Source organism: Meriones unguiculatus, chromosome 1, assembly GCF_030254825.1.
Source record: "Meriones unguiculatus strain TT.TT164.6M chromosome 1, Bangor_MerUng_6.1, whole genome shotgun sequence".
Lineage (NCBI taxonomy): Eukaryota > Metazoa > Chordata > Mammalia > Rodentia > Muridae > Meriones > Meriones unguiculatus.
Window position 1 is genome coordinate 183,370,076 of NC_083349.1, and position 13,327 is coordinate 183,383,402.

At 41.6% G+C, this 13,327-nt stretch overlaps 1 protein-coding gene across 6 annotated transcripts in view; it reads left to right on the forward strand.

The window, feature by feature from the left end:
- The window catches only part of Cadm1 (cell adhesion molecule 1), a 322,638-nt gene that overhangs the window by 296,143 nt on the left and 13,168 nt on the right, over window positions 1-13,327 (forward strand). For 2 of the 6 annotated variants that reach the window (XM_060373186.1, XM_060373195.1), the window contains 2 exons: window positions 2,647-2,679; window positions 9,990-10,043. The exons of 2 other annotated variants lie outside the window; for them this stretch is intronic. In XM_060373186.1, the coding sequence (XP_060229169.1) occupies window positions 2,647-2,679; window positions 9,990-10,043 (87 nt within the window). The remainder of the gene's footprint in view (window positions 1-2,646; window positions 2,680-9,989; window positions 10,044-13,327) is intronic. 2 more of the 6 variants (XM_060373190.1, XM_060373202.1) reach the window with 1 other exon arrangement.

The window sequence follows — 13,327 nt, forward strand, 5'->3', positions numbered from 1 at the left end:
AACTGATTCTTGGTGGCGGGGGGGGGGGGTGATGTTGTACTTTTCTTCACTTTGTGGTGAAGACACCCTAATAAATGTGCTTCACAGCTCAGTACTCAGCCCAGAGCCATGCTGTCCTTGGTTTCTACATGGTGTGGGAGCACACAGTCACTTGTAAAGCATTCTCCCTTCTCCTTTGACTTGACATAGCCTCTGCTCAGTCACATACCGGATGCTCTCTGAGAAGCAGACTCAATAGCTCCCCAGAAACATTCCCAATCCTGATTTAAACCAGTAGCCAACCTGTGTTCCCGCTGCAGCATCCCTTCCATTGCTGCTCATAGGCTTGCCGTGTCCAGCTGCACTAGTCGTGTTGTTTGACTTGAATATGTGTTTGCTTAACTGTTTTAGAGTGTTTTTCTGCAATACCCCCTTTTCTCTTCTGTTGGGTGCAATTGATGGATTTCGCATCCCTAGAGCTGGGGAGCAAAATGCACTATGCTCATGGCTGCATTTATTGTTCAGTGCCCATGTAAGAGCTGACGCCTTGCTTCACCTGGTTTAATTTTGTCATGAAGCTGACACAATGCCCTAATGCAGGAAGACAGTAAATTGGGATCATTGGTCAATGTTCAGATCTGATTTTTGAAACTTCTAACCCTGGTGTTTTAGTCAACCCATCTTTCTTTCGTTTTACACTGATGATTTACCTGGTTCCCCTCCCCCTAAAATGGGTGTTAGAAGTGCTACCACAAAAATAATGAGCCAAAGCAGTTATTGCTTTTTCTTTAGTGTTTTGGAAAGGAGCCAATGCCTGCCTATAAAATGTATTACATGCATATAAATGTTTATACAAATGTGCCTTTGATCCTGCCCCTCAAATTTAAAGTGCCTCAAACCACTGTTGGACTAGGATGTCTCAACTATGGAGATGTATCTGTCATCCTTAAGGATCTGGTGTAGGGTTTGTTTCAACTGTACAATTTTCTGTGTTGTTTTCACTGCTATTTTAGGCACACAGACTTGACTTGTAAGTATTGTACTCTTCTGCAGTGTATTTTATGATTTTTTTCCCTCCTTCCTCTAGTCTTGAGAAATTTAGTGATCGGTTATATCAAGCTGCATTGGCCTCTCAGACCTCTGATTAATTCTGGCTCCTTAGAAGGTCTCTGAGTTTTTTATGGTAATGGGGTCCCTATTGGCCCAGAAAGCATGCCAACTGAAGGGGAACACCGGTGTGAATTCATGTGTCATATTTATACATCAGAAGCTCCAGGCTCATTGGAATCCTCCCCTCAAAAATACATTCTATGTTTGATATTCTGGTGCATTTAAACATTGCCTATGTCGAGGTCCAAAGAGTCAGTGGAAACAGTTGCCAGCTAAAGAATTGCATCATAAAAATGGCAGGGATAACATGTGATTTTTAACCCTCAGTATCCCACCTGACCACCAGCAGCTTCTGACTAGAGAGGGCCTGGTAGAAGAAACATACTTGAAAACTGCAGTACTGGTGCATTGACATTAGAATGAAGTTGGCCAGAAGACCTGTGTCTAGGATGACTGGAAAATGAACGCCATCATGCATTTTGTCAGTTATTCACCCCACTTCTATAGTCAAAAGTAAAGAGAAAATGCATTCCTTGAGTGCTTTGCGGATATTTTCCCTGTGAAGAAAAGGTGTTGCCACAACCTGATAGGCGCAGACTTGAACAGCATTGGAAGTAGAAGAAAGAGGCAGGCCACGAGTGGGAGAGCACCAGTGAAGATGATGGCTCTGTCTCCTGACCCAGCCATGACAGCAGACTCTTGACAAGCAAGCCTGTGGCTGTGACGCTGTACACAGGGATGGCTGGGTTCTTGAGACCTTGAAATTCACAAGTGGTGTTTGGCAGTTGTGTGAACATGTGTGTTTTTCTGACAGGCCTCATAGGTTATAACATATCTTGTAAGATGAAAAATTATTTGGTGTACATGCATGTGTGTTTGTACATGTGCGTGTATGTATGTGTGTGTGGTGTATGTGTGACTATATCTTGAACATGTTCGCTCCCATGGCCTCTCCATGACTTTAACTTGCTGGCTATCTTCTGATGAAATAATACAGTGGATGGAAAACTTGAATCTGTGTGCTGCACATTCACCTGCAAGCGTCTGAGCTTCAGCTGAAAAAGCACCCTCCTAAGAGTGGGTCTGATACTTAACAAGAAGTCCCAATGCCCGGGTGGGTTGTATTAAAACAAGGCAATGTTTGAATGTCTGAATCCATTGTTTAACTAGCCTTCCGACTGAGCTTTTCTGTCGCAGTCCTGAGCTTCGATGCATTAAGAACCTTTTAGCAGCCACTGAGTTTGCACTGGTGTTTCTCATCACTTTGCATGTCCCCTGACTATTGACTCGCAAACACGTGTGTCCTGGCAAGACCCCCGGAACCAAAGAATTTACTGTTTTCCTCCCTGGCTCGCAGCTTTGAGCTCAAGGCATGTCTTAAAACAGTGCAACTCACTTCAGATGCTTTTGGCTTTTCATTTATTATTGCTTGTCACGCGGTGTTCTTTGAAAGCTTGCTCATATATTATCTGTTCCATTTTTTTTCCATTCTCCCTTTTTTTGCATGCCGTTCCTCCTGTTTCTTCCCTTCCTCCAATCCTCTGTTCCCGTCTGTAGACACAACGGCGACGACAGAACCAGCAGTTCACGGTTGGTATCACATTACTGTTATCTACTTTCTCAGCACTGCTGAGAGGCAAGGCAAGCCTGGGAAAAAGAAATGCAGTCTTCAAGGGAACTCACGCTCCAAATAGACTGAGCTCATAAATGCACCATCATTTCTTAATGCTTGGCCTTACACTGAGTCTTGTCATTTCTGTTGTGAGTTCAGCACCCAATGCTTGCAGTATGAGATGAGGTCTCCTCTCCGGTGGCAAGCATGGCAGGGTGTCCATCACGCATTCCTCCTTGTCTGTAAAACTCCACCAAACCTTGGAATCAATGAGACTTTGAAACTTTTTAAATTAAATTTTTTAAAAAGAGAGAGAGTATTTGTCTGCAGAGCTAGCCCAAATGCTTCACTTACCAGTTTTTACCTCAGGGAATTTTGAAAGGGGGTTCTTTGTTCCTCCATTTTTGAGACAGACAGTCCGAAGGATGATCACCGTTTAGACTCCCAACATGAAGAGAAGAAGCCTACTGGTCTTCTCCAGAAATGTCATGACTTTCATTCTCTTCCTCCAGGAACCTGTCCACCCAGCCACCCCAGTCTCTGTTCATTCAAGCTTATGCTTCTATCGGGTGGGAAACAGCTCCCCAATACTGTTCCCCCATGTCCCTTTGGACACTGCGAATTAGGGTTTTAAGGAAGCCTTCGGTGTGTGGTACTTTGTAAGCCAAATAATAAAAAGTACATTAAGGGTTTTTTGTTTGTTTGTTTAGCAAAAGTTGATTACAAATTGAGTGCATAAACTTCAGACAGGTACATGCGGACACATTATCTGCTTTCCCCTGTCACCAGTGCACTACCAAATGGGGACAGTTCTATTAACTTCAGTTTTTGTTTTTGTTCAATCAGAAATTGAGAGTCCTGTTTAATCTGTGAATTATTTTATTACTCGGCTCAAATCTAACCTTGGCAAGATAGTGCTTAGAGCAGTGCTTATGTTGGTCTAAAGGGGGCTGAATTTTAATAACTGGATCCGAGGGAATCATTTGGTAAAGGACCTGCTTCAATCACTTTATATGCTATTTAGGGTGAAAATCTGTCACTTCAGTGACAAGAGGTGATCAGCCAGCCCTGTAGTGTCAATTCAGTTTCTAAAATAACATCTAGTCCACACTGACTTCCTTAGGCAACTATGTCTAAGAACTTAGAAGTTGGGAACCTGTGAGTAAAATCTGTTGGGCTGTCCTTGGTCATGATAAGCAGGACTCTCATTCTCTTCCTTTCTTCCTCTCTCTTCCTCTCTCCCTCTCTTTCTCTCTTCTTCCTCTCCTTCTCCCTCTCTTACAAGGCAACACAAACTTAAGTAGGAAGTGATGCAGCTTTCCAGCCTACTCCCACTTCACTTTCCTTTCCTGCCATTGGGACAAAGGGACATGTCCATGCAATAAGTTAAAGGGGTCAGGTACACTGGACAGTCATGAGAAACCCATTCGGTATAAAGTTTCCATTTCTAAGGTGATGTCCACCGAACTGGCTACACCTTAGGTACCACACTCCATTAAACTTAGTTGAGTGGTAGTGTACACCTTTAATCCCAGCACTCAGGAGGCAGAGGCAAGTGGATCTCTGTGAGTTTGAGGCCAGCCTGGTCTACAAAGTGAGTTCTAGGACAGCCAGGGCTACACAGAGAAACCGTATCTCAAAGAACAAAACAAAAACAAACAAACAAACAAAAACCTTATTTTTCGTGTTTCATCTTTAATTGAAAGTATCCTGATTTCTTGATTATCCTCAGAGCTTTAACTTGGCTTCATTGTAGCTCGGGAGATTTTCTTTTATTCTTTTTAAAGTACTCTTAAGTTTTGGGCTTCCTATAATTAACACCAGGGTCAAGTGTAACCTAAGAGTCCCAAATTCTCAGGGTTCTTTGAAGAAGTAGTGACCATTTCTTCCCTAAAGCCCCAAAATTCAATGTTTCATTCCCTTGATAAAAATCCAAGTACTTGGATTTGTGGCATCATTAAATACCCAGATAGGGTATGCAAACTAGAAAATTTGTCCTCTGGTCTGAAATTGAGACTTCAAATAAAAGCTGAGTCTAATTCTGGGCTGCTCATTTTAATTAGGTCTGTCTCTTTAAAAAGAGAGAAAGGGGAGAGGAGTCTCTGAAGACATGGCTTGGGGTTATATAGCATTCTGGTGGCAGGACATGGGGCTGGCTGGGCCTTGAGAAGCAGCCACTGTCTTTCTATTTAGAGGCAATATCAAGCCAGGTTTACAGGCGGGACTGACTGGAGTGAGAAGTCTGTGGGAGAAAGTAGCAAAGACAGTCTTCTTATGCCATGTATCTCTCATGCCTCCAGTTGTACTCCTCAGCAGCTGAGACTGACGGATAATCCTAGCTGAGCCCTAGCATGCATTTATAAATATATTCTTCCAACTTGTTCCTGATCCTCATAGTGTCTTCTCAAAGGGTCCCCTACTATTCTGACCAGCAGACTCTCAAGCCCACAGCCAAAAGCTCTAATGAAAAACCTAAGTGACATCTGAAATTTTACTTGATGAAATAGGAAGAAATTTTCTAAGTCATTTGGAAAGGGTAACAAGATGTGGTGGAAGTTATAGACTGAGGAAACAGGTGAGCCTGGTACTGGAGACCCATCTTCAGTGCAGCAACTGTCTGATTCACATGGTGACCTCGAGATGGCCCTTATGGTGATCTGGTCCCAGAAAAAAAAAAAAAAAAAGTTAAGTGGCTTGATAACTTAGCAACTTAAATGACAAGACATACTAAGTCAGCCAGCTGTGGCATCTTATTGGTCTTAAAAATGATAAACTGAATTTTCCATATTGCTGTTTTCTATTTAACAAACAGACCCTTTCAAGATTTCCCTTTGAAGACTCATTAACATGTTTTATTCAAGCTTGTGTTGCTAGAGTATGTATGAAGTTTATTCTAGTTGTTCATGTGTGTTGACCGTTTGTTTTAACCAATAACTGATTGGAATAAGCATGTGTTGGAAGGTTGGACGTGCATGGGCATGATTCGAAACCAAATGGATTTTCTCCAAAAGAAAACCAAGCAACAGTTCACCACCATATGTTTTTAAGGACCTCACTGAGAATAAAGATAAATATGAGTGTAAGAATGAGATTTTTAGGCGAGGCTGACACCGGGTCTCTTTGAATGAGGATCTTGAGCACTTGTGGTTTTGGAGCTCATCCTTAAAGGCCTGCACAGGAAAGAAAAAAAAAAAAAAAAAAAAACCCTGTGTTGTGTGTGCATGTTGAAAGATACGAAAAAGAAAAAAGAAAAAAAAAAAAAAACCACTGCCAAATCCTGATAGCTCGTGGCCAGAAGCTGCAGGCAGACATGCATGGGTGGTTAACGCACGGGCGGTGTCGTCGTTATTATGGTTATTTGGTGTGTGGGTGTGTGTGATGGTTTTTGTCTGTCTGTTTCAATGTGGACGCGTCTCTGTAAATGTCTTGTGCCTGTTCTTTCCTGTTTGGTGTGTCCTCTCCCTTCCCCTCCCCTCCCCCTGCCCCCATGAGGGGTTGGGTCACAGCATGCCCACGGGCTGGAATAGCGCTTGTGCTTCTGTTGCACTGCGGTCAGCTGGCTTCTGGGTTGGAGCTCTCTCTCTCTCTCTCTCTCTCTCTCTCTCTCTCTCTCTTTGTCTCTTTTGTCTCTTTCCCTTCTCCTCCCCCATAACCCTTTCTCTGCACTCTCTTAACTCTGCCTGCCTTTTCTCCCTGTTGAGGCAGTGGAGGCTGACAGTCCTAGGGATTTTTCTTATCCCAGTTTGAGTTTTTAAATAGATTTTAATTCATTCTAGAATGGAGAGATCCTCAGAAACATTTTTCATTTTCCTTTTTGGTTTCAAAGTATTTGACCAGTGCCAGATACCAAGCCCACACCCCAGCCCACTGCCTGTCCTTGGGAAACAGCCCCATGAGTCTCCCTTTCCCTGACTTATGCTAGTACAGACCATGATAGACTCCTGAAAGCACTGTGTTATGTCCTTCCCTTCCCTGGTAATCAGTTATGGGGGAATTCTTAAGTCTGTTTAAAAGAAGACCAGCCAGCAGTGCACATGATTACAATCGCTATGTCCACCGTCTGTCTGTGTGCCTCTGTGTACATCTCTCTGTATGAGTACATAACAGTGGCATTCAAAGGCTGTCATTCAGTCAAGGGACTCTGCAGACATTGTATGCGCTACCCGAGAACAAAGCTAAAGAGGTTCACGAATGGCTGCAGGACCTGAAGATTGCGTTGCAGCCTTGATATGCAGTTTGGAAACTCTGTGCTGCTCTTTAACGGCGTGAACCAAATTTCTGCTCATGGGAAGAAGGGAAAAACTCTCCACAAAAGCTGACAAAGCAGGAAGAACAGGATGATGAGCTTTTAGATTAAAACTACCGGGGGCGTCTGAACTCTTATGGCTGGTGGTGGAAGTATCAGTTTCCATGACATGGCCAAGTGATCAGATGTGTGCTGCGTAGGTAAGAGAGAGACCGTCGCCTACTTTGTTTTTCCTAATGGGAATGGTACTAGGCCACTGGGCCAAGGTTTTGTTTCCTAGGGATTTTATTTCATTGTTCTTTTTTGTAATTTTCTGTAAAATATTTATATGATAACCTGATGAATTGAACTCAGAAGCCTCTTTAGGTAAAAAAAAAAAAAAAAAAATCAAAAACTTGATTTTTGCACTTATCAAAATGGCTAGGATTTCTGACTGATTCTAATTCTTTGAGGTTTTTCTTCTGGTTTAAAATTGCCTTATTGCACCACTTTGAGAAGCCAGCAGGTACTGTCATGAAAGAGAAATTCCAGCTCCAGAAGCACACAATGCTTAGCCTGTGCCATAGTACCTGTAATGCCAGAAAAAGCCAAACATTAGTCTCTGCAGAAAAGACAGCCAATGTGCATAAATTAAATGATCATGTCTGCATCTTAGGACTTCCTTAATTGCTCCAAAAAAATCCCATATGCAACAAAAGTAAACTTTCATTGGTTTAACAGAATTTGAAGAAATGCATTGCATGCATTTTAATTAGAAGTGACTAGAACTTGAATAGATGATAGGAAATTTTGAATGGAAGAAAGGAGAAGTAATTTCCTACTTGTTATTAAATGGCAGTGTTTCCTTTTGAGAAATATTCTCTGCTTTTATAAAATGCATCTTTGTCATTTTCTTTGAGAAAATGAGAGGAGTCTAATTTTTAACATGAAAGAAAAATACCTAAACCAAAGCAGTTCTTGGAGGAAGATTTTGTTTTTCCTCACTATACAGCCAGTGCTATGGTAAACTCTTCTAATTATGTTTATTCAGAAATTATCCAACTATGGCAGTGTGCTGTAGATTCATGTTAAAAAAAAAAATCAAACCACAAAAGCAAATTTAATGCCACTGGCCTAAATGACTTCTCAGTTTGGAACATAATCTGGAGATTCCAGATGATTTGGTATATTTTAAATTTTATGCCATTAAAAATGACAGTTTCCGCTTTTATGGGGTTTATATTAACTGTCTGTTGCTTCTAAATGGAAAACTTTGCATATCAATAATACTTCATAAACATATTTGTTTTTATTTTTTTAATTAGCTTTCTAGTGTCCTCCCCAAGGAAACAAGCCTTAGGCAGTAAAGCTGCCTACTTGAAACATTCTTTTTTAATGTGGTTGAGTGGACACAATGCACGTATGTAGAACACTTTGATATTCATCGGGCCACGCAGAAGTGAGGGATTAGCCTTTTGAGAACTGCAAATTCATAATTAAGTACAGAGAACTACTTTATGTTGCCCATTTATAACAGTTATTCAAATAATTGTATTCATCAGTCTTTATACGATGGATAAAGCCAATTAGAAATAGAAGCACTTTCAGCCAATCAGATTTCAGGACAAAGGCTAGCATTTCTCCTCAGCTGCTTTTATAATTTATTGCATTACCACGGTCCCTTTAGTTGCCTGGTTCCATAGCTTGGGAACACCTGTGAAATCTAAAGGCTTTCATTTTGATTTGGCTTCTGCTCTGGAGCATTTGGCATCCAGGGTTCATGTGGGAAACTCCTTTTAGAACTGATGTTGGAACAGCCTCGCAACACACTCAACCAGCTCTCCATGTTCATTTGGCTTCTTTGTAAAGCACCTTAGAAAATCTAAGCTTTAATGACTACTCATACAAACTTGTTTTAGTTATGTATTACCAGAGCATTTGTTTTGGTTACGTTTAGGCTCTGGTCAGTAATTCACCAATGATGACTCTCAAAACATTAACTCAGCAAGTAATTACTGAGAATATACTTTGTGCTGAGCTCCAGGGAGGGGAAAGATGCAAAACTTGTGTCTCTCTCCAAAGACCATGCAACTGAATTAGATCCATAGCCATCTTCAAAATGACAGCTAGAGATTATAAGACAGCTATTGTGGGAGTTGAGTTTCTGGGGCAATAAGATGGGATTGAAGGAGAACAGACATTAATAAGCAAAGGCCAACCTAAAGTTTTGTGTTGTTTAATAAACTTCCTTAAAAGATGAGCTGGGAATGAGCATGAGGAGAAGCCATCTCTAGCTGAACCTCCCTCTGTTTAGCTATACTCCACCTCACTTAATTCAGAGCAGAGCTGGTGGCAAACTGTCTCAGCTGACCAACATTGGGGTTGACTGGAATACAGGCATTTCAAGCCCCATTTGATTATCTCCTGGCCTAACTGCTTTTTCAGCTTTGAGGGTTTTATTTTTCCAGAACACCATTGATTTATGAAATTCTTCTTAAAAAAATGAGTTGTGAATCAGATGTTTCTGATGAAGGCATAACCTGCAATCTGTAGTTAGCAGGTGCTATACCATTTTGAAATATGTGATCCAAGATTGTGCTAAATTGATAATGAACTGTGTTTGTCAGTATTGGCAAAGGATTTCCATTTTCAGCAAAACGCAAGATAAAACTTACATACATCAGTATGTAGCATCTAAATACATTCATATTTAAAAGATATATCAGAGTGTCCACAGCTAACAATTCAGCTTTACTTTTTTCTTTCTGCATGCTGTTTTGAATGAGTGATTTTTAACCATTCGCCCTCATGTTTCATGTGCTTTCAACAGTGGAGGCCAAGGACTCCTTCTGCCTCGATTGTATAGCAATAACAAAATTACATGATTAAAGAAATGAACATATGGATTAATATATTCAAGCTCTCCAAAAAAAGTGAGAGATAGCAAGAGATTTGGCTCATGTTTTTTTTTTTTTTTTAAACAAAATCCATCCTCAGTTCTTAAGTGTTTTGTTTATGTCCCTCGAGGAATGAAAAGAAAAACGATTTGTTTTTACTTGTAAGGCCCTACTCAGTTGCCCAATTCCGCAGAAGAACTGGACAGTGAGGATCTCTCAGGTAAGGGCTAGTCACTAGGTAAGGCACTGCAGTGTCCAACCTGTGGGTTCTTTGTCCACTGTGACCAAATGACCACTTGGTTTGCTGAGGGGTCAGTGTGGATTCTGAGACTAAGGAAAGAATAAATTGGCACAGATAATGTCTCCTTCTCCATTCACTCACCCACCTTTCTTTCCTATGGGAACAATGTGTGTATTTCAGACCAAGGCCTGTGCCATAAATACAGTAGAGAGCAGAATGCTGAGGCCACTCTTCTTGGTGACTTAATGTTTCCATCCTAGATGTATAATGCTCAGGAGAAGCTTGGTTGCATTATAAAGCAGTTGCTGTTGGATTATGTGACAGGATCTTAAAGTCATACTGACTGACTGTCTACTTCTGTAGAATAGACTAGAAAGCCATATTATAGTACTTTGAAGTAGGTGGTAGAATGGGGGGAGCAATTGTTTTGTCACACACCAGGCTGTAAACTAATTATCCACCTCAGACCTTTTTCACAGCATACAGAGCTCTTGCAAAAGTAGGTTTCATGCTTGATTCCAGGACTTAGGTGTTACTAATCCAGAATAAGAAGCATATCCTAAAGAAGAGGGAGGAAGGAGATTTAAAATGATCAGAGCTAAACAATTATATGAGCTCCCATGATGTCATGAGCCTTCAGTGCCAACTGTCTACAGCTTCTGAAGCACTCTGATTGGTCAAAGTACTTAGTGAATCAGTAAGCAAGCCCCTTGACATTGCAGTGGAGAAACCAAAGCACAGGCATGTGGTTCCTTACTGGAGCCCACTGGAAAGCAGATTTCATATTGCCCTAAACATTGTTCCTATCATTGTTTTGAATGGCTGGTGCTTGAGATGCTGTCCTTAACTATAACTTAGTGAAAACCCAGCTTGTACTTCCCCTGTATCTCAAAACACACTGCTCTATTTCCAGATGTGTGATTCTATGAGACCTCAGATATACCTTCACTTTTTTGCTCTGTCCCCTATGCGAGGGTGAGCTGAGCTGTTGTAGTTTCCAACAGCTGTTGGAGCAGAAGCTTCCACGAGGTTACACGCTGGGCCTGTCGCCTGCGGATACCTGTCTTGCAGTAAGCAGCCAGTTAATGCTTTTTGGATAAATTAATGAATTTTAAATACTAGTGAATTTCAGTAAGTAAATAAATTAGATAGGAAGCCACCCATTAGCCATGTCATTCATTTGTCTCTTACTTGTAATTGATATATTTTAAAAAGTTTCAAAAAAAAAAATCCCCATTAAGTTTCTTTTCTTTTAAAATAAGAGTAGGTAAGTCCTACATGGCTATAGCACAATGCCATAGAAGTAAACAACAGCTTGCCTCCCCCCTCCCCCCCCCCCCGTGGAAGTGTTCTGTGTTCTGGCACTCACCTCAGGGACAGTGAGCCTGTACCACTGGATCTTTCAAGAATCCTGAGAATCCTGAGTTGACCCTGATCTCTTTTGGCATATTTTCCAGACAATGATCACTCAGACAGGCGAAAGGAATTTTGTCCTCCTTAGGAAACCATGAATCAGCCAGGTACCTCTTTTCCCAGCATCATCAATTAGGAACCCTGCAGGTCCCAGCCCTGCACTGTGTTGGATGGCTCTCCACTGCCATTCTATCAGTCACTCCGTCCAGGAGCAATAAACCAACAACCATTTGTGTTCATAATAATTTGGTCAAATTAATAATTACATTGCCCCCACCCAATCCCTTTCGGCCTGAGGCATTCCTGTTTCTGGGAGTCATAAGTCATGTCGACCGCTGATGAACTGGCAGGCTGGGGCTGGGCTGCCTTTGCATCTGGTTTGATGAACTAATCAAAAACTGATTAGCACCTTTGTTCAAAGGGGATGCTGATTAATCAATTACTATTGATTGTGAGCTTGGCTTCTCTAGGCAGCGAAAAGACATCTAAAGGGAGAAAAAAACAACCAATAAAAATTGAGCAGCTGTCATAGTGTTTAAATTTATTAAAACAAAATACATTATTTTTTATGAAGCTGTCTTGAAATGGGTCACTGAAGGGGATCATATTGACTGAGAAAGGATGAACTTCTCAAATTTCTGTAGCCTGGAGACTGAATTCAATTATAATACAAGACAAACAGGCTAACACCCGCCTTAAACAGCCCATCAATAAATTAGAGTAGGTGTTGCCCATTTAATGCTAAACTGTGATAATGAATAATGTTACCCACTCCCTGCCGTATTGGGTAAAAAGTCCATCCTTTCCGCATTAGGGATTAATGTTTCACACTTCCAAATTGCCCCCTGCCCAGCCCCCACCCTTCATCCTCCATTCACTGGTGCCTGCCTCAGTTAATGACAGTGTTATAGGCAGCATATGCTGTGCAGCCCTCAACCAGCAAAGCGAGATGCCCAGCTGATCCTCCTCTGTAATCTATATTTGAAAAAAGGCTCAGTGCCCAGTTCACTGATTCAGTTATTGGCCAACTTGGGGTGGGGGCCTCTCCGCTTCTTCTTTGAACCCTTTTATTTACTTTTGGTGTGTTAATTTTATTGATGATAGGTCCACACTAGTTTTGAATTGTTTTATCAATTACATCTGCTATTTCTCAGTGACAGCTGGTGGTTATTACCACCCTTGTGGAATAGAAAAGCTTTAAGCATATTTATCCTTCTATTTTACTTTAAAACTTTAACAAAACTGTCTCCAACTGCCTCTTCCTCCTTCATCAGTGGAGGGGCCTCTGGGAACTGTTCAGTGGAAGGAGGTGGTAAATGGTATGCCCAGGAATAGCCCTCGGTGCTGGCAGGGCAGCCCATCTGTCTTCTGCTTTGGAAGCAGAGACACTGACAAGGGATTCCAGTGCTGCTTTCAACTCTTGTTACCCTCTGAATGAGAAAGTGATCTGGAAAAAAATCCTTAATGCCCTTCACAAGCCACAAAAACATGCCAGGGATGGGCAGGCTTCTGCCTGACTTCCATAGTTGTTGGGAGCAAACCCAGGGAACCAACTCTTGGCTCTCTGGGTGGGTTATAGAGAAAGCCTGGACTTTATGTCCTGGCCTTCGCATCCAGCTATTCTCAGGCAGGATGCATTATATGGCTCCGGCACACGTCATCCACCACACAAGTGAGCACATTCGTACATACATGCACAAGCACACACAGAGACACTCAGCAGCCACTGCATTTTGGAGGAAGTCTTGAGTTAGTGAGCAGTACATGAAGTGTGACCCTGGTTTGGAAAACAGGCTGTTTAATTTTCTTGGTAGATAATATATCAAAAAGAAGAGGAGGAGGAGGAGAAA